This window comes from Plectropomus leopardus, chromosome 13 (assembly GCF_026936395.1).
Source record: "Plectropomus leopardus strain MGB_pleo_1.0 chromosome 13, ASM2693639v1, whole genome shotgun sequence".
Taxonomy (NCBI): domain Eukaryota; kingdom Metazoa; phylum Chordata; class Actinopteri; order Perciformes; family Serranidae; genus Plectropomus; species Plectropomus leopardus.
In genome coordinates this window covers 33324699-33344635 of record NC_142188.1, presented here as the reverse complement: position 1 = coordinate 33344635, position 19937 = coordinate 33324699, and the positions used below count along the sequence as shown (strand labels likewise).

At 38.6% G+C, this 19937-nt stretch overlaps 1 protein-coding gene across 1 annotated transcript in view; it reads left to right on the top strand.

The window, feature by feature from the left end:
* Window positions 1-19099, top strand: part of galm (galactose mutarotase) — a 29655-nt gene extending 10556 nt beyond the window's left edge. The window contains exons 4-9 of the mRNA XM_042502123.2: window positions 3875-3988; window positions 5564-5656; window positions 7479-7560; window positions 11570-11720; window positions 12482-12656; window positions 16536-19099. Coding sequence (XP_042358057.2) covers window positions 3875-3988; window positions 5564-5656; window positions 7479-7560; window positions 11570-11720; window positions 12482-12656; window positions 16536-16613 — 693 coding nt within the window. The 3' untranslated portion in view covers window positions 16614-19099. The remainder of the gene's footprint in view (window positions 1-3874; window positions 3989-5563; window positions 5657-7478; window positions 7561-11569; window positions 11721-12481; window positions 12657-16535) is intronic.
* The last annotated feature ends 838 nt before the right edge of the window (window positions 19100-19937 follow it).

The following is a 19937-nucleotide window of genomic DNA, read 5'->3' as shown; positions in this document are numbered from 1 at the left end:
AACAACACCTTTTATTTTAACAACACTCAGTAAGCATTTAGGAACTGAGGACACTAATTGTTGTGGTAAAATTCTTTCCCATTCTTGCTTGATATATGACTTCAGTGTGTCAGCAGTGCAAATTTTCTGTTGTCGCATTTTGTGCTTCATAATGTTCCACACATGTCCATTGGGAGACAGGTCTGGACTGCCGCAGGTCAGTCTAGTTGCTGCACTTTTTTACGATGAAGCAATGCTGTTGAAACACGTGCACTAACACTACGTCCATGATTTCCAACAACAATCTGAAATGTGGACTCATCAGACCACGGCGCACTTTTTCACTTTGTGTCAGTCTGTCTCAGATGAGCTTGGGTCCAGAGAAGTCAGCAGTGTTTCTTGATGTTGTTGATATCTGACTTTCACTTTGCATGTTAGAGTCTGAACTGTGTTTACTGACAATGGTTTTCCAAAGTGTTCCTGAGCCCATGGAGTGATATCCTTTATACAGTCATGTTGGCTTTTAATGCAGTGCAGCCTGAGGGATCGAAGGTCATGGGCATTCAATCTTTGTTTTTAGTCTTGTCTAGGACTGGGGCGACGCATCAATGCAATCGATGTAATCGATTACGTGAATACATCAATTCACGTAATGTGCGTCGACACATCATTTCACGCAGCGCACGTCATGAGAGCGTGAGCAGCGCAGATTGCGTTGTTTTTTGTTTAGGCGCTCGTGTATCAAGTTAGAGTGTGCACACTGCTTGCCCAAGCAGTGCTTGTCAGGTGCATCTTGGCTGCATGTCAGCTGCAGCACATCTAGAGAAACGGTGCCTCACCGTTTTTTACACATGACGCTCGCACTTTATACCATAGTTTAAAGTCCCTCTCTGTCACAGAGATGAGGAAATACATTCCCTTTTAAAACAAAAGCCATCTGGACACAATGCCATCAGTTGCTGATACAATGCATTTTATTTTGAAACATTTACAGGATGGGGTTGTCAGCTGTGCAGGAGCTTGTATAACTTCATAAATGAGAGGAATATGAGCTTATAAATATGAAAATACAGCACTCATATCAGCAGGTACCGATATGACTGAAGGCCCAGTTAAGGCTGGACTATTTTGATGCAGAAAGAATGGACTAGTTATAATTATTTCTCTTATTCAAATTGCATTAATTTTACTGTAAGATGTTTTGTTTGACTGCTAGATTTGAAGTTTGTTACTGTAACAAAGAGTAACTGTTTTGTTACTCCTCCTAATAGTGACTTGAATTTTACATTGTTTTATTTATTTTGCTGTTGGATTGCTAAATGTAGATTGCACTACATTTCTCTTGAATTAATTAATTGCATTAATTTTATTTTGGATATACTTGGATATACTATATCAGACTGTAAACACAGGTTACCAGTTAAGACTGGGGTATTTTTTGTTGGAGAATAATGCCCTGCACTGTATGACAAGTTTTAAAATGTTATTTTCAGTAAATTCATTGTTATATTAATTGAGTAATAAAAAAAATAATAGTTAGATCAATAAAAAAAATTGAAAAAATAATCTATGGATTCATAGATAAAAAAAAATAATTGTTAGGTGCAGCTCTAGTCTTATCCCTTATATGCAGAGATTCCTCCAGATTCTCTGAATCTTTTGCTGATATTTTGGATTGTAGATGGTGAAATCACTAAGTAGGCTACTTTGCCACTTTGCATTAAGAAACGTGACTTGTGACTTTCCATGCTGGTGAACAGTTCAGCCTTATGAGGATGCTCCTTTCATTCTCAGTAATGATACTTTAATCTGTTACCAGTGAATTTGTTTACCTGTGGAATGTTCTAAACAGGTGTTTTGTTTTTGTTACCATTTCACAACTTCCCCAGTCTTTTGTTGCTCCAGTTTAAAAGAAAAAAAAGTAACCTGTTGCAGGCATCAAAATCAGAGTTAATGTATATTTATGAAAAACAAAAAAGTTAATCAGTCTGAACATCAAATGTCTTTGTGCTGGATTCAACTGAATATAGGTAAAAGAAAAGACTTGCAAATCATTGCATTCTGTTTATATTTACATTTCACATGACGTCCCAACTTTTTTGGAATTGGAGTTGTAGCACAAATGTGTTCACTATAACATAAGATGTAGCCTCACCATCCAGTCATTTATTTATTTATTTATTCATTTTTTCAGTCAGCCATGCTAGCAGGTCTGTGAGGCTGTGTTTAGGTACAGCGGTGCTTTCAGCAATCCATCCAACAACTGTCAAGACAATTCACCCAAAATCTCAAATCTTATTCTCATGGTGGCACTAGAAGAATCACATGTCATAAGGAGTAATCACCTGGGAACCATGAATGTCTGTACCAGATTTTTTGCTCAAGACATCTAGAGGATTTTAAAATATTACTACAAGGCAGCTTTATTGCTTTGTAGTGAGTAAATTTGGTGTTTGGTGAAAGTGTTCAGCTGCTGGTAGTGTTAGTGGAGACGTCGGGATCAGTGAAGTCAGTTAGATTATCGTGACAATCCATCCAGTAGTTGTTGAGATGTTACAGTCTGGGCCAAAGTGTTGGACTGACCTGATCCCCAGAGCCATGACGCTAGCAAACAAACAACACAAGTACGATTCAGAGGGCTAAATAATGCCAATTTTTACCACTGTACATACATTTCACAAATGTCATTATATTCAGCAGACGTCTATTAGCAACACATAGGTTAATGGTTCAAACAAAGTGTTTATTATAAAAGCAGCAGTCTCATTCAGCCTGAGGGCTAAACTGTACACAACATCAGCTAATTACTGAGAATTTAAGTAGCAGCTTCATCAACACCGCACACACACACACACACACACACACACACACACACACATAAACAAACCAAGACTCCACACCTATTATAATGTATAATGAGGATGTGTGTAGAGCTGTGCATGTTTGTGTGATCAAAATCCTCAGGCTGTCCTTCATTAATTTCATGTAGATCAAGCTGTCTCATGAGGCCCAAACAAACACACTTTTATTTAACTGCTTGAAGTGATGAAGTGCTCATCAAAGGTAATGAGAGAAAAGGGACAGTTTGTCCGTTAGCAACCGACAGCAGACATGAAGCAGTTTCCTTGCTGCTCGTGAGGCACAGTTGGCTTTATTAGAGAAACCTGCAGTAGAGAGAGACAACATTCAGTTGAAAAAGTAGCAACTAAAAGAAATGAAATCAAAGAGGTCCCACTGCACTGTTCACACATGGAACTATATTTAAGCTGCTGTTAATATTTATATTTTAGAGTCTGAAAAATAAATCCAATGATGATATAACGACTTAATTGAACATATAAGATAAAGAAAGGTTTGGGATAAGGATCCCCTCAAGTTCAGATGAAACAGCATTTCCAGAGTAACTCGTAGGGTTGCAAAATTCAAGCACTTCACTGTATTTATCACTGGTAACTTTAAAGATCAATTTATTGATCTATGAACTATCCCTTTAAGTTCAGCTAAAGCTAACAGCTGTTGTGATCTTTAAGTGGGTATATTCCAAAGTTACCAAGCTTTTTGTGCAAAATGCAGTCCTTTTATTCCTGCAGCTCAGCAAGGAAAGAGAAAGAGGGAAGGTAACCACTAGATTTTTTTCAGTCAAACTGCTGAAGCCTTATATTTAAACAAAAAATATATTAGAGTTAAATGTCCGCTGAATTCACACAGGTATTTTTCCTACACCATGACTCAATGAGACTACTGTTACTTTATAATCCTGCTACCTGTGTGCTTTCTGTAAGATTAACATTTTATTTAACCTTTCCTATTACTGATCTCCTGTAACAATGACAATTGTCACTAATCCTGTATGTCCATACTTTGCAACACTGAGTGTATTTGTTTGTCTCCTCAGGCTATCTGGTTGGCTTCAGCAGTGGAGGGTGGTGTACAACTGAGTCACACCAGTCCAGATGGAGACCAGGGCTATCCTGGGGAGGTCCAGGTCTCTGTCTGCTACACCCTGCAGGTAAGCACACCCAAAATAAAGAAAAATAAGTAAAAGGAATTGGTATGACTTTCTATGAAGACCATATCCATAATGCGTTCACAGTCAGTGCTTACTAATGCATTATATCATCAACAGTCATACAACATTCTAAAAATGACTTATAATGATTTTTGAGTGGCAAGGGTCTTGTGGATGCTCTTGACCTGTTATAAGCTAGAGGCTGAGTGAAGGGGCTTATAATGCATCATCACTATCTACACTAACCTATACACACACCAACAGTCAACTGTAGTAAGGACTCAGTGTGATATAACAGTCCATGCGGTATCATAAGTTATCATTGTAAGTGTTAAGTAAAATGAGTAAGCATTTTGTGTGTTTATGATTGTAGTCATAAAGAATTATAAATGCGTTATTATTCACTATGAATGCCTATACATTGCACCATAGATGTGGTCTTCATAGAAAGTGTTTACATTTTATTTATTCAACACTTTTCACAAGCATAGGTCACAAAATGCTTTACAAGAGCAATATACAACATACAAGAAAGAAAGCATAGCAGATTAGGTGACTACCGGAGCCACATAATTAAAAGTGCAAAACATAAAAAAACAAACAAAAACATAATACACATCAAGAATACACAAAATACAGAGCTAGTGCATGCATGTTACACAAACAACTGTTTTAACAAGTTGTCCTTAGCTGATTAAAAGAATCCACAGAGTCTGCAGACTTTAATGGTGCAGGGAGAGCATTCCAAAATTTAGGTGCTACAGCCTCAAAAGCTCGATCTTCCTGCTGGGCTGTTGCTCAATCATTTTCACATGTCCACCGCTACAGACACAATGAGTAAATAAGCAGATTGAGAGATAGACCCACCCCTCTCTCTCCCTCTTATTCTCAAACTCAGATCAAACTCGATATGCAATATAACAATATAAACCAAACTTACTACTGTTGTTACTGCACTGTCTATTTCTCCCCTTTTTCACATATTTTAGTGTACAGTTTAGCTGTTAATCAAGAATTTGTGAACAAGAAGTGGACGCCATACTGTTTCCTGTAGCGTAATAATAGTGGCTGAAAATCCTGACATCAATCAGTAAGATTAAGCAACACTGATCAAATATAAACCAAGATTATGTTACTGAATCATATATTTATCCCCTCAAATGTTTCCAGAAACATTTTTGTGTACTATTTAACTGTTATCCAACATAGTTTCAGGCGACAGCCATATTGTTTCCTGTATGAAAAAGGCAAAGCTGCATTACGTCATCCAACACTTGGAGCTTTTCTTTGTCCTGTGTGACACAGTGCATTCTGGTAGTTGAAGGTTTTCTACCTTTTGAGCAAAAGAAAATTCCACAACCCCTTTTCTCTGTTTTCTCTGGTCATGTAACAGCAATTTTTTAAATCATTTGCGTCTTTCTGCTGCATAGACTGCCTACTTTTATGAAAAGACCATTTATCCAGCAGTGAAATAATTCTTCAGTAGTTAAAATCCACAGTGTTGCATCCTGGATATTGAATTGATTTTGAAAATATATTGCAGAAGCCATTTCAGTGACATTTGGGTGTTTTCAGGGGGAAACACTAACTGCTGAGTATCAAGGCCGGTCGACCAAAACCACCCCCATCAACCTCACCAACCACTCTTACTTCAACCTGGCTGGACAGGTAAGAGCACATGGTCAGCTGTCTGATCATCCAATAAACAAGTGACAAAGAAAAATAAAGACGGACCATGATACATCCTGATCATCTTCAATGTAGAAAGAAGGAGATTTACGTCAGGGGAAGGCTTCTTCTCTGAGAGACTGATGAGCTTAGCAGTTTAGTTAGGAAATCTTATTGAGATCAAGATGTCTTTTGAAAGAAAAATCGGAGAATAAATGACACAAGATCACAATAAGACTGTTCACTCGCACAAAACCACACACACAGTCACACTAGTTAACCCTTAGAAACCAGGCTCAACGTCAACTTTCTTGTGCTGTGCTCGGACACCCCATTACAAGTAATTATACCAACAATGGTTTAATGCCGAGCAAACTGGTTTGATTTCTTTCAAAAACTTGGGCAAAAGGCCAAAAACAAACTGGCAATAAATATCACACAAATTGCAAGAAATTGTTAGCTTTTGATTTTTTTAAGGCAAGGGAAAAAGGCCTTTTAATTATATTTATATTTATCATAATTATATATTAATAATTATGCTACAGATTTTTTCCCCAAGTCATTTCCTTGTTTGTTGGGTTTTTTTTTATTTTGCTTTCCCCTTTTTATTTTATTTTTTTTTTCTGCTAAGCTTCAGGTAATTTTCTTGTAAGTTTTACTAATTTCTTAATGATATTTTGGTCATTTCTTCTCAAGTGGCTCATGGCATTCTTCCCATGTTTCTTAAAGAAATCAAGCCAAGTTGCCCAGGTTTCAAAGGGTTAAAAAGAGCACAAATATTGTTAGATATATAAGATAGTCTCTAAGAGAAATAGGTGTGTCGTACTTCATTCTGTGCTGCATGTCTGACCTGTAGTGAGGCACTCACTACCAAGAAGCGGTGGATAGATCGGCGCCCCATGTATAGTGGCTGTGTCCTTGCCGCAGCAGCCACGGGTTTGAATCCTTTGCTGCATGTCTCCCCCTCTTTCTCCCCCTTTCACGCTCACACTGTCCTGTCAATTAAAGGCAATAAAAGTCCAAAAAATAATCTTTAAAAAAAAATAAAGTAGTATAGTATGAGGACCTTTTAAAACGGTCCTCTCTTGTGATCTGGTGTCATGGTTAGCAGCTCTCAACTCAATTTGGGATGGTCAATATCATAGCAACTGAAGTTGCCTTACAAATGAAGACAGAGATATGCTGTTGCCTTCTAAACAATCAAAGGATAAGCTGCTATTATTTGTATTATTTAAGACCAAAACCAACAATTAATTTTAACAAGTTGTATCTGTTAAGCAACAGAGGCCCTAATAATGCTTCATGCTATAGAACTAAAAAACATTAAAGCTGTAGTTGGTAATTGGTAATTTGCTGCAGATGTCACTATACTCACACAGCACTAAATAAGACAGATAATCTGTGGAAGAAAAATTCCTGCTCCAGTTCTTTTTGTCGTCTAATAGCATTAGTGAATGTGAATAAAAATGGCCAATCAGAGTTGAGGAACTTCTAAAGCAGGAGTCAATCATGTCAATCACTGTGCGGTCAAACTGTGAAACTAGGCAGTGCTGATCAAATATGAATCAATAATATGTTACTGTATCATCTATTGCTTTCCTCACATGTCTTCAGAAACATATTTTAGTGCACTGTTTAGCTGTGAAATGAGAAAGTTAGTCTGACTGGTGGGTGGTGTTACTATTTGGAACATGATGGTTGGATCACCAAGTTTCTGGAAGTATTCTGATCTGTCTGTCTGTCTGTCTGTCTGTCTGTCTGTCTGTCTGTCTGTCTGTCTGTCTGTGTGTGCGTGCGTGCGTGCGTGCATGCGTGTGTGTAGGGCGCAGCAGACATCTATGACCATCAGGTGTCCATCAGTGCTCAGTCCTACCTGCCTGTGGATGACACATCGATACCTACAGGTGAAACATTTATGTGTCCTCTCACAACAGAATGAACACAGCAATGAGAAACTGATTTATTTAAATTAAGTGAAAGTCTATTTAAATGTGAACTCAACAGCAGCACTTTTAATGATGTTAAACAATCCTTACATACAGAGCATAGACTGTATATAAAGATGGACAACATGACAGCGCCCTCTAAGTAAAGCTTAAACATCCTGATCGCCCCCTGGTGTCTGTCTGCAGTATAGGTCAGAAAGCCCACCCCTCCATGTCAGTGAATCGGACATGGGCCAACTAAAAACCATCCTAACTCTAACCCTTACCCAAAGATGTTTGTTCAATTCTACAAAAAGGGGATTTTCTGCCATGACTGACAGCTATGTCAGCCACTCGTGCACAAATGGGGCTGCTTGCAATTGGTTGGACAGATGTTTTGGCAGGAATGTCTCCACTATCTACTGCGCAGATCGTGGATACAAACAAAAATAAGAAAAAAAAAAAAATAAAGTGCTTCTTGCATGAGTCCCAACATACAGCCTCCTAAAATACACCACAGTGCATTACAATACATCACAGAACAGGGTGCATTTGTGTCTCTGTTTCTATTTTCAGAGGTTGGGTCCTGCTGTTTGAGATGACTGTTAGTTTTGCTCTTTATTGTCCTTATGTCAAATCCATCTTTCCTCTGTGGTTCATTACAGTTTAAACTTTAATGATGGTGTTTTGCTATTGTTAATCCAGAACCACTTGTACTTGTGTGTAGGAGTGTTCCTTCATGCTCTGCCAGACAAACATTCTCATTACCCTGCAATTAGCTTTGGTTGCCCCTGGAGACAGAGCAGCTAATCACTGTTTATTTGTATCACACAATCTGTGTTACAAAGGAAATCCACCTCCAGGGCTGAAGAAGAAAGACTTGCAAATATTGCGTCAATTTTTTGCCACATAGTTAAAAGTAGAGGCTGTACTTAAGTCTTTACAAATCGGGCTGTCTAATGTCTCTGCCCCGGAACTCTCTGTCTGATATCCAGCTGGAGGACAGTTTGGGATTGTATAGTAGGTTGGACAGCTCTCAGTCTGTCTGCTCAAACCTGGCATTGGAATGCGTCTCAAGTGACCACTTGTGATCTGATCTCACTTCCCTGCCCTACATGCAAGTAAACATGAAGGCCAGATCACTTCTGTTTGCAAAAACCAAATGCTTTGTTGTTTTTAACCAGTAGGAGGCAGTGATGCACTTCACATGCAGAGTCTGCCGAAAACATAAAGAAGAAAAGCAAAGGTCTTGTTTCACAGGACAAATCGGAACAATACAAACTATTCCTTGGCATGATTCTGCCAAAGCAAATAACCCAAGCTGATGATGCACTTGTTACTAAAACTTAAAAATTACAGTGTTAGCCAGCTGATGAGTGTTCTTCTGCCACCTCACATCTGCCTACGCAGAGGATGTCAGCTGAGTGGGTGGTTCTCAGTGAGGCCCAGGACATATTAGTGTGCGCACTGCTGAAAGAGTGTGGTCATGTGCAGCCCTGACTTCCTCACAATGTGGTCTGAGTGATCGAGTCGTAGGATACATTAAGGACTCATTCAGAACGTCTCCATGCACAGGTTAGTGGAGCTACCTTTTAGCTCCATTAGGCCATTTCATCGGACAACAGTCCTTGTCCCAGAATACAATCACTGGGAGAGAATCCATCTATTGATTGGTTAGAATGTCCAACTCCTCCATGGTAGATGGAAATATGCCTCCTTTCAGCTATCCGCTATTGGATTTTTTTCCATCTAACACATCACATACCAAACAAGTTAGCAAACGGGCTGCATGTAGAACAGTGAAAACGTGGATGACTTTACAGCGCTGTACATTTCATACATACTCTACGCTTTACTTGTTACCTTCATGTTGTTTTGTTTTCTTCCCTTCTTCATCTTTTGTTTTTTCCGGCTTTCTTCTAAAAATTAGAATTTGAGCATGTGCAGAACGCCTAGGCCAGTTCAGGTCGATTTGTTAACGTGTTTTAAAAATCCAGTTTTAGCCAGACTAACACAGTAATTTAACTTTTTCCTAAACCACGTAAATGCACTGAGTGGGTGCATTCACACCTGTAATTAAAACTCTCCACTTGTCATCCGATCACCGAAATGATGATGTAAGCTGCCCACTGAGGCACTGTGAGGCAGAGCAGCTTAACTCACCATTAACTTTATCTGATGGTTCATGTAAATGTCAGGACAGCTGAATATGCAGCAGAGCTGTTGTCAGTAATTAAGACTCATTTTATCAGATGATGCAACAACCATAACCTTCTGCTCCCCTGTATACATACACTGCATAAAACACGCTTTAAATCAGTGTATTACAACTGCCCGTGTGCACATTAATTTCAAACAATGCATATGCACACCTGTCAACAAAAAGCAGTGATAAATCCCTTTCATTCTACATCCATCTGCTCGTGCATATATCAGAGAGACAGTGAGTACATTACCACTTCAGTGTCTTTCAAACTAGATGACAAAAACCTATCTGAGAGATATTCTGAGAGGTATAACCTCAGAGGATCAGCGAGGTAAGGAGCAAATATTCAAGTGCAAGAAAGGATAAATCTGAATCTATATGTAAAAATCAACCTAAGCTTAGTTTAAAGGGATAGCTCACCCAAAAATGAAGATTTAGTCATTATCTTCTCACCCTCATGCTGATGGAAAGTCAGGTGAAATTTTATAGTCCACAGAACACTGCTGGGGGTTCGCGAGGAAAAGACATCACACTCAACTCCGAAACAATTGAAGCAAATATTGACTGGGGATAAAATGTTTAAAAAAAATACATTGAAAAAAAACCAAAAAAACACAAAATGTCGCCATACTGCTCGTCCGAAATAACCCAAGTGTCCTTAAGCCCCGACATCCCAAGTTGTTTTGAAAAACGTCACTGGCATCATGTTTTTAGCCTTGTTGTAGCCAGGCGCTCCAAGTGTTGGAGCCACTTTCACGTTTGTGAAAGAGAGTGGACAAAAAAGAGCTCACCTTAACTGCATGCCAGTGTTTGCATGCTACCTAAAAGCCTCCCACACACAGTTAGATAGAGAGACAGATAGCCTTTATTGTCCCATGGGAAATTCTTTTTTATAGAGAGACTTGCTGAGTGAGCAGCAAGCAACAAGTCCCTTTTTCAGATTTAAAACTTCTGTGTGTGTATGTCTCAGCTTGAGGACACTTGGATTACTTTGGACCAGCAGTATGGAGACATTTTGTGGTTTTATTATATATATTTTTTTAACGTTTTAATCCTGGTCACCATTCAGATTTAGATATTTATATAGATATTAATCATAGCAAATTATAATGTATTCATAATGCTTTATGACTAGACTCATAAACACATGTAATGCTTAATGATGCACTGTAACAGTCATAAAACACTATAGATGTGATTTATAATTAATTGAGAGAGGGTGTCAGACTTCAGTAGTATTTTCAAAGTATTGTAGTGTATGGTAGGCATTAGTAACTTATGATGTGGCATTGGTTCTCATAAATACATGAAAATGTGTATCACTTAACACCCATAATGAAACTTTATGATGTAGCATACATGATCATGAATGCATGAATATGCACCTCCCTTTGCTTAACACATACAATGATAACTTATGGTAATGCATGGTCTATATAACGTATATAGCCCCATCAGTCAACCTCTAGTTTACAACAAGTCAAGAGCATCTATAAGACACTTGCCATTCATAAATAATTTTAAGTCACATCTATAATATTTTATGACTGTTGATATGGTGCATTAGTGAGCATAATGTGTGTTTATACGTGTAGTCATAAAGCATTATGAATGCATTACAATTCACTATTAATGCTTTCAAAATGCATTGTAAATGTGGTTTTCATAGAAAGTGTTTCCGATTTGTTTTCTTCCCCTTTTCTCAGAAAATGGACCATGTCTTATTATCAAACCTTTGTCCACTTCTGCACAATCACCATCAGTAACCTCATCTGTCCTCAGGAGAGATCAGACGAGTGGAGGGCACGCCCTTTGACCTCAGAAAGCCTGTTCTGATTGGCTCTCGGCTCAAGGAGATTCCAGTTCCAGGCTTTGACCATAATTTCTGTCTGACATCACCCAGAGACACCTGGACAGAGAGACATGCTGCCAGGTTTGCTGCAGAGGATACACACACTACACACACAGCAACACTCATACCCTTGTCTTTAACCCGTAGAGACTGTTTGGCGCATTTCACACGCTTTTCATTCTTAATTTTTTGATAATTTTGGCTGTGTTCATGCATGTGGCATACATTTTGGCAAGGTTATGTATTTTTGTTTAATCAGTGAATTTCCAGCTCAGCTCCTACAATAAGTCTAAAACACACTGTGGAGACAAAATTGTTACATTCAGACTGTTAAGTGCAAAAAATGCGCCAATAAAACCCATTCAAACCTACATTTTTGATCCCACAACTATCAAATCATAAAACCATGCATTGTATTATTTCTGGGTGTCATTCTGGGCTTTTGATCTGGAATTTGTCATTTTTACTATTTTCCAATTGATGACGTTATTTTGACTATATTTGGCATATGGAGAAAATACATGATGGTGCACTGTCACAATCAATGTTGCTGCTTATCAGTGACATTTGCCAGGCTATGATTATCAATGGTGGATTGTTTTTTTTCATCTGGCATCATGACAAAAACCTGGCATTTAATGGCTTAAAATTCTGAAAATTACTGAATATTTGATATTTATGGTTAGGACTGATGTTGATTAAAAATTAACTCAATGAAGTTAGAAAATCATATTAATGTATAATATTTTTTGAAGCTTGATTTTGAAAAGCACATTTTGTTCACAAAGAGGGCCCTAAGGGTTAATAAAGTCCAGTAGGTTAAACCTGTCGCTTCTTCTTAGAGTGTGTCACCCAGCCAGTGGGCGGGTCCTGGAGCTCTCTACCAGTCAACCAGGGGTCCAGTTTTACACTGCCAACTTCCTGGACGGCTCAGTGGCAGGAAAGGCCGGCGTGAGGTATGGGAGGCACAGCTCCTTCTGTCTGGAGGCACAGAACTGGCCAGATGCTGTCAACAAGGTACGATGATGATGGGTAGAAACCCACTCATACAAAGCTGGACTGATATGTTGTTAATATAGGGAAGGTTTTCATTGCAATTTTATTTGTAAAAGTGACGTCACTCACAATCTTATTACACACTAAAATTATCAGTAAACCAGAAAGGGCACTAAGTGGAGAGCAGAACTCCACCAGGCGTCCACCCGGGCAGATCACAGCTACTCTAAACAATTCTTGTAATTCTAGTCCAGAGGTTCCCAACTGGGGTCCAGATTTCTCCATCGTCATCAGTTTAAGGTCCACAAATTCGATAAATTACCACATTTCAATGTTATTCACAAAATATAAACATCCTGTAAGCTTAGAACACAATTAAATAAAACATTGCATGAATAAACAGAAATAGCACTTTAAAATAAAAAATTCAAAATTATGTCTGTTTGTTTTACAAACTTGACATGTTGACAAGACTTTCAGAATGGACCCGCTGCTCTAGACAATTCTTATAAAATACAGCCACAAATTTTTGATTCATAGACTTTTATCCGTATTACTTTGTCTGTACGCCATGATGCTGTAGCCAAGCAAAGTAGGAAATAATGATAAAGACAATTAAAACAGACAAAAGACAGAAAGCATTTTATTACTTAGCCTGCTTACTTACTGATGGTAGAAGCACAAGTATCAAAGAAAAATGAAAAAATCATCAAAATCTTCAAGTCTACAAAAGCAGGCTGGCAAAATGCTCCACTTCTGAAATGCTCCTGGTCTGGTATGACGCTGTGTTGTGGAAGGAATGAAATTGGGTTGCAGCTGCACTTGCTGGAAATGTTCCTCCAGGCTACCTTAGTCAAAATTGCAGCAAGTGTAACAAAAACCAGTGATTGAAACATCATGTATCATGCCTAATTTAAGCCAGCTCATGGCTCTTTTCTGCATGTCATCCTCTCTCTCCATTTTTATGCTTATATACTGTCTGTCTCAAAAGATTTAAACAGAACTTAAGCTTTATTTTCTTTAACAAATTTACCTTAGGGGATAATACAGTTTAAAGTTGAAGTTGATGGTGATGGATGTTCAAAACATTAGCAGCTTTATTTCTATTGCAGCCACCACACTAGCTGTCATTATTTCTAATCCAAGGCCACGTATGAGTGTTATGGAGAAGGCAAGCCCCTTATACAGTCATGGAAAAAATTATTAGACCACCCTTGTTTTCTTCAATTTCTTGTTAATTTTAATGCCTGGCTCAACTAAAGGTACATTTGTTTGGACAATTATAATGATAACAACAAAAATAGCTCATGAGAGTTTAATTTAAGAACTAAGAACTATTCATTTTCCATGGTTTTCTTGATAATAACCAAAATTACTTAAATTCTTACATCAATAGCTATGGCATTGTACCGCCAAAAACACTACTTTTAAGCATTCCATGTTTTCTTTTCTGTTTGCTTTAAACACATGATACACACAAGAGTTAATACCTGATTGCATAACCATTGTTTTTGATGACTGCAGCCATGCGTCTTGGCATGCTCTCCACCAGCTTCTGACATTGTTCTGCTGTCACAGCAGCCCATTCCTGTTGGACAAATTCAAACAAATTTTCTTTGTTTTTGGGCTTGTGGTTCTCCATTTTGAGTTTGATGATTTTCCACAGGTTTTCAATTGGATTAAGATCTGGTAATTGAGCAGGCCAAGGCATGGTGCGAATGTTGTGGTTCTCCATCCAGGCTTTAACTGACCTTGCCGTGTGGCAAGGGGCATTGTCTTGTTGGAAAATCCAGTCATTCGAGGCAGGAAAGAGTTTTCCAGCTGATGGAAGAAGACTGTTTTCAAGGGTAGTCCTGTACATGACCTGGTTCATTCGGCCTTCACACAGTTGCATTTGCCCTGTTCCACTCAGACTGAAACAACCCCAGATCATGACTGATCCACCCCCATGTTTTACTGTAGGGGCAAGACAGTCTGGGTTGTAAGCTTCTCCAGGCTTCCTCCTAACCAGTAAGTTGGCTGGAGTGGGCATCAATTCAAAATTGGATTCATCACTGAAGAGAACCTTAGCCCAATTGTCAACAGTCCAATCCTTGTGGTCTGGAGCAAAGAGTAACCGGGCCTTCCTCTGCCTTTCATTGATGAAGGGCTTCTTGCGTGCTCTGTGTGACTTCAAACCAGCTTCAACAAGTCGGTTTCGAACTGTCCTTGCCGAACAAGTCACATTTCTCGACAGTGCCCACTCATTTTTAAGGTCCCTGGAGGTCTGACAACGATTCCTGACACAGGAACGGATGAGTGCACGGTCATCTCGTGGGGTAGAAAGACGTTTCCTGCCACGGCCAGATAGCAATTTGGTAGTGCCATGTTCAGCTTGTTTTTTTTTTGTTGTAATGAACGGCTGTCTTGGAGATCTTCAGTTTTTTCGCTACCTGTCTCTCACTCATGCCAATTTCCAGCAGTGCCAAGATGGCTGCCTTTGTGGCTTCACATAATTCTTTTGTTTTAGGCATTATGTGAGAGCTGACAACTTCTGAGTTGTGCTACGGCTTGAATGTAAGCAGGAAACCACTCTAGGCCTTTGCATGTGCAGTGCTGCTTGTGACATGAAATGGCCTCTTATATACCCTGGGAATCAATTAAGCTTAAGAATGTCAAATAGGACATAAAGTATTATGTGACCAGCTGCATTTTTTGTTGTGTTCATTGTATTATACGTTTAGTGGTACCAGATATTAGAATGAACAAGAAATTGAAGAAAACAAGGGTGGTCTAAAAATTTTTTCCATGACTGTACATTGGAGCGGCCACATATGAGGGATTTCTGGGAGGTGATAGTCCACGATTTCACAGAGGAATTGTGGATTCAAAACTTCATTCAAAAAGAGTAATGTGATGCAATAACAGCTCTTGTAGCTCCTGCTACATCATGCCAGAGGAAGACAGTTTCTACTGATAAGCACAAAGCCATAGCATCATGTGACCTAGAAAAGACTAAAAGTGTTTCCTTCAGGGATGTAACGATGCATCACGACGCACTTAAAAATTTATAAAAAATATGTGAGATGCCGTTGGTGGGATGAAAAATGAACCACAATACTTTTTTGGAACAGCAGATGGAGTAATCTACTTTTGACTTCACTCGCTGAGCCACGTCACAACGTGCTCAACACTTCATGTCCAAGACTAGAGACAGCTCGTCAACTTAAATAAGACGAAGCAAAGGCTCTGCGACAGGTGACATTAAAATAGAAGATGCACCCTACAGTTTCAAATTTAAGTGTGGCGGAAGTTGAGCTTATTCTATAATTGCATTGTTTGTGTTTAACATTTGTACCTTACCTTAGATATAAAAAAGGGATTCTTTAATTGAACATAGAAAAGAAGAGAAAATGCAGTATTTTGTATAATTTTTGTTTGAAATAATTAATAGAATATTTTTCAGTCATCATTTTCTGTAATCTCACTTTGTATTCTAAAAAAAATTGTGAGAATATTGTATCAAATCGTGAGTTAAGTGAATCGTTACATCCCTAGTTTCCATTGCAGTTTCGCAAAATTTGGCTTTTTCAAATCACCTGAAATACTACCTCATGGGAGCGTATAAACTTTTTTGTGATAAATAGGAGCTGAGGAATATTTTATATTTGCAATTTAATGGACTCTTGCCTTGAGTTGGAGTTTAAAAAGGTAAAGCATGTTGTTTAACCTGAAAACGTCAAAACCATTTCTTCCCCTGCTTCAGTCATTGGTTGTTCTTTGACTTGCTGTTCAATGTCACAGATGAATCAGTCAGTTGAGTGGGCAAATTTGAAAGTGTGGACCCAGGCAGCATGGGACCTATTGTAGTTAGCAGAGTCTGAAATACACTTACAGATACGTGTGTGCATGTGTCGTCAGGCTTCATTTCCTGACTGTCTCCTGCGTCCTGGTGAGGAGTACCATCACGTGATTCGCTTCACCTTCACCACAGTCTGAAGTGACTGCCACTGACAGCAGGACAGAGAAGAGGAAAGCTGGATGGCCACAACCTGATTGATCCATCGGATTTTTCACAGTGTGGACCAGAAATCATGGACCAGAGAGTTAAGCAGCCAGTGCCTTTCTCAGTATGACTTCTCTTCCTCTCAGTGTAACTGTGGCATTTTAATGCTGAGTTTCTAATGTGAATCATTTTACTGAACCAGTGCTATGATGGGCTTTACAGGCAGAGTCATTGCTGCCTGTGCATGTCTGCAGAGACATGATGTTCACAGTCTAACCTGACCAAACTCTGTTAGTTAATGTCAGTTATGATCATGTGCCATTTCATTATCACATGGAACAAAAAAGGAATCAAGAGCTTAATCTCTCCAGCTGTTTCTTGCCATTTGTTCAAATTTGTTCTTTTCAGCGTCACATTGATGCATCTGTCCTGTTTATTTATGCAGTATGAAGAATTCAAGCAGCCAGACTGACACTCTACACATTATTTACATTATGTAACACTGCTATGTGTGTTTGTGTGTGTGTATGAGTGTATGAGTCCTCACCTGTGTGTGTTCAGCATCTCCACACTGAACTGTTCCTGGAAAACAGCTAGTTGAGGAGGCGGGTTTGGGTGAGAGGGCATCCTACTACTCTGCCAAGAGACATGAGTTGCTATAGCAACCTCTAATCCATCACTCCGAGAGGCTTTTAACTGCTGAGATTTCATAAAACGTGACAGAAGTTGTGAGCCTCAAAGAGAGCAGACGACTGATGACTTCCGGTGTGTGACTGCAGGGAGTAGAGAGTGAGAGACCGTTCCAGTCAGCTTCCTGATACACGCAGGGAGGAGTGACAGCTTAGAGTCACAGCAGCTCCAACAAACCTGACCTCTCACATGACCAGCTCAGCTGTTTTATTTTCCACCATGAAGTGTTTCTACGAAGGGCCTTGAAATCCATTCTGCCACAATTGACACAATTAAGTTAATAATGGTTCAATTTGCTTCTATTAAAACATGAGAGAAAGGGACTAAGCAACAAAAGAAGAAAGGACAAAAAAAAAAAAGTTTTTCAGTCAGAAAAAGTCGGAAAATTGCCTGAAAAAAAGATGAAAAGAATTGAAAAACATTTTTAAAAATTAAAAAAAAAAAACAATTGACTTTGAAAAAGTGCTCGAAAAATAACATTTCTGTTTCATGATTTTAAATATGTAAAATTAGCTGGAAATGTACTTTTTCATTTATCCCTAGCCATTTTCTCCTAGCTGTTTTTTTTTAATCCATTTCTATTTTTCTAATTCTACTGTTTTATTTTCTTTTTTTACCAAGTTGTTCTCGTTGCCTTTTTACTGATTTTGAAAGAAATCACACCTTGTGAAAGGTGTGTGAAGGCAGTACAAGAAAAGTGATGTCACCCCAGGTTTCAAGATGTTAAAATATTAACATTACTTCTAGTGTCTGACTGTGTCAATGTTAATTCTACCTGTAAAACACTTGTGACAGATTTGCCCAAAGGATGAGTTCAAAATCTTAAACAATTGTCAGGTGGCTATCTGAACAGTGACACAGGTTCAGCTTACCATGATCATTCCTCCTGTTCACACTTGCCCGGCCTCCTGTGCTTTCACTGGAACTGATGGGAGACAGAATCCACAGCCCTCGTTCTGTGTGATTACATTTCAACGTTTCTCTGAAGCTCATTTGAGACTTCAGTAGTCTGAGTTAGTTGTTTTAGTATAGAATTCCCTCTTTGTGTTACAGGGACTGTAACACAAAGAGTTAATGCGTCATAGTTAATATGTTTCATATAAAGTTGGCTGGGTATTGGGTAAGCCAATAAATTTCACCAGTATAAACTAGAATTACGGCCTTGCGGTTGTGCGCCTGTGCAAGACAGTCAAGCTGCGCTTACAGTCTCCATCCATGTCTGTGAAAACATGGACGCTGAACACACATCAGGTCTCTACAATCAGCCCAGTTTACAGATTAATGTCACTAATTCAGCATCTGACCAAATGTCTCTCCTTGTATAGTTGTATTATAACATTGATTAAAAGAAAAGTGTTTTTGCAAAACATCATGATGCCCAAATGAAGTTGATCATTGTCTTTTGGGATATTTAGTTTAATCACTTGATCGTTTCATCTTACAAGACATTTTGTGTGAAACTCTGTCACGATTAGCATATAGATTATGGTCAAAAACATGTTTTTGAAGCGGCCGCCACCCTGCTTCCTGCATAGTGAAAACAGAGGCTGAAAACACAGAGATCAAACTGTAAAACTAGGCAGCACCGATCAAGTATAAACCAAGATTCTGTCACTGAGTTGCATGTTTATTGCTTCAAATAATTTCAGCCCATGGTTTAGCCCACTGTAACATGAGATCAGGCCAGCCACAGTTGTTTCACATGGTTAATTCATTCATAAGGTCAGGCGCAGTGCATTGTGGTAGTTGTAGGTTTTCTACTTCCTGAGTAAAAGCCATTGCCACAGTCCTCTTTCTCTGTTTTTTCTGGTCATGTAACAGTAATTTCAAAAGTATTTGCATCTTGCATAGATGGCCAAGTTTTATATTAGGGCCTTCTTTATATTGGTAAGATACATCTTTAAGGCCTTCTTGAGATATCACGTGCACGACAATGATATTGATGCACAGTCACAGTGATGGTTGACCTTTGACCTTTGAACACCAAATTTTAATCAGTTAATCGTTAAGTCCAAGTGGATGTTTGTGCCAAATTTGAAGAAATTCCCTTAAGGTGTTCTTGAGTTATTGCGTTCACACGAATGAGACAGATGAGCTCAAAATGACTTTGACCTTTGACCACCAAATTCTAATCAGCTCATCGTTAAGACCAAGTAAACATTAGTTTGATGAATTTGACGAAATCCCTGAAGGCTCTTGAAATATGCTGTTCAGGAGAATAGGACAGGCAAACAGATGGACAACCTAAAAACATGATGCTTATAGACAGTTATCGCTGACACAGAGCCATAAAAACTATATATATACAAATATATATATATAGTTTATGTGATCTGCATTCAGTTTTTGATTTTGTTATGTTGCAGCTCTATGCTAAAATTGTTTCTATTCAGTTTTCCCTCATCCCTTTTTTTGTAATTATTAAAAAGAAAATACTGAAACATATATCTCAGAAAACTAATTCTCATCATGACATCATGCATGGTTTTCCTTAGGAATGGTCAAGTTTCTGGGTTTGTTTTGTTTTGTTTTTTGGAAATACTGTTGAGCTATTTTACTGTCATGATTCTGCTAACCCTCTTCCCACCATCTGCTCCTCTCTGGAACTGCTGACTCTGTCAATAATA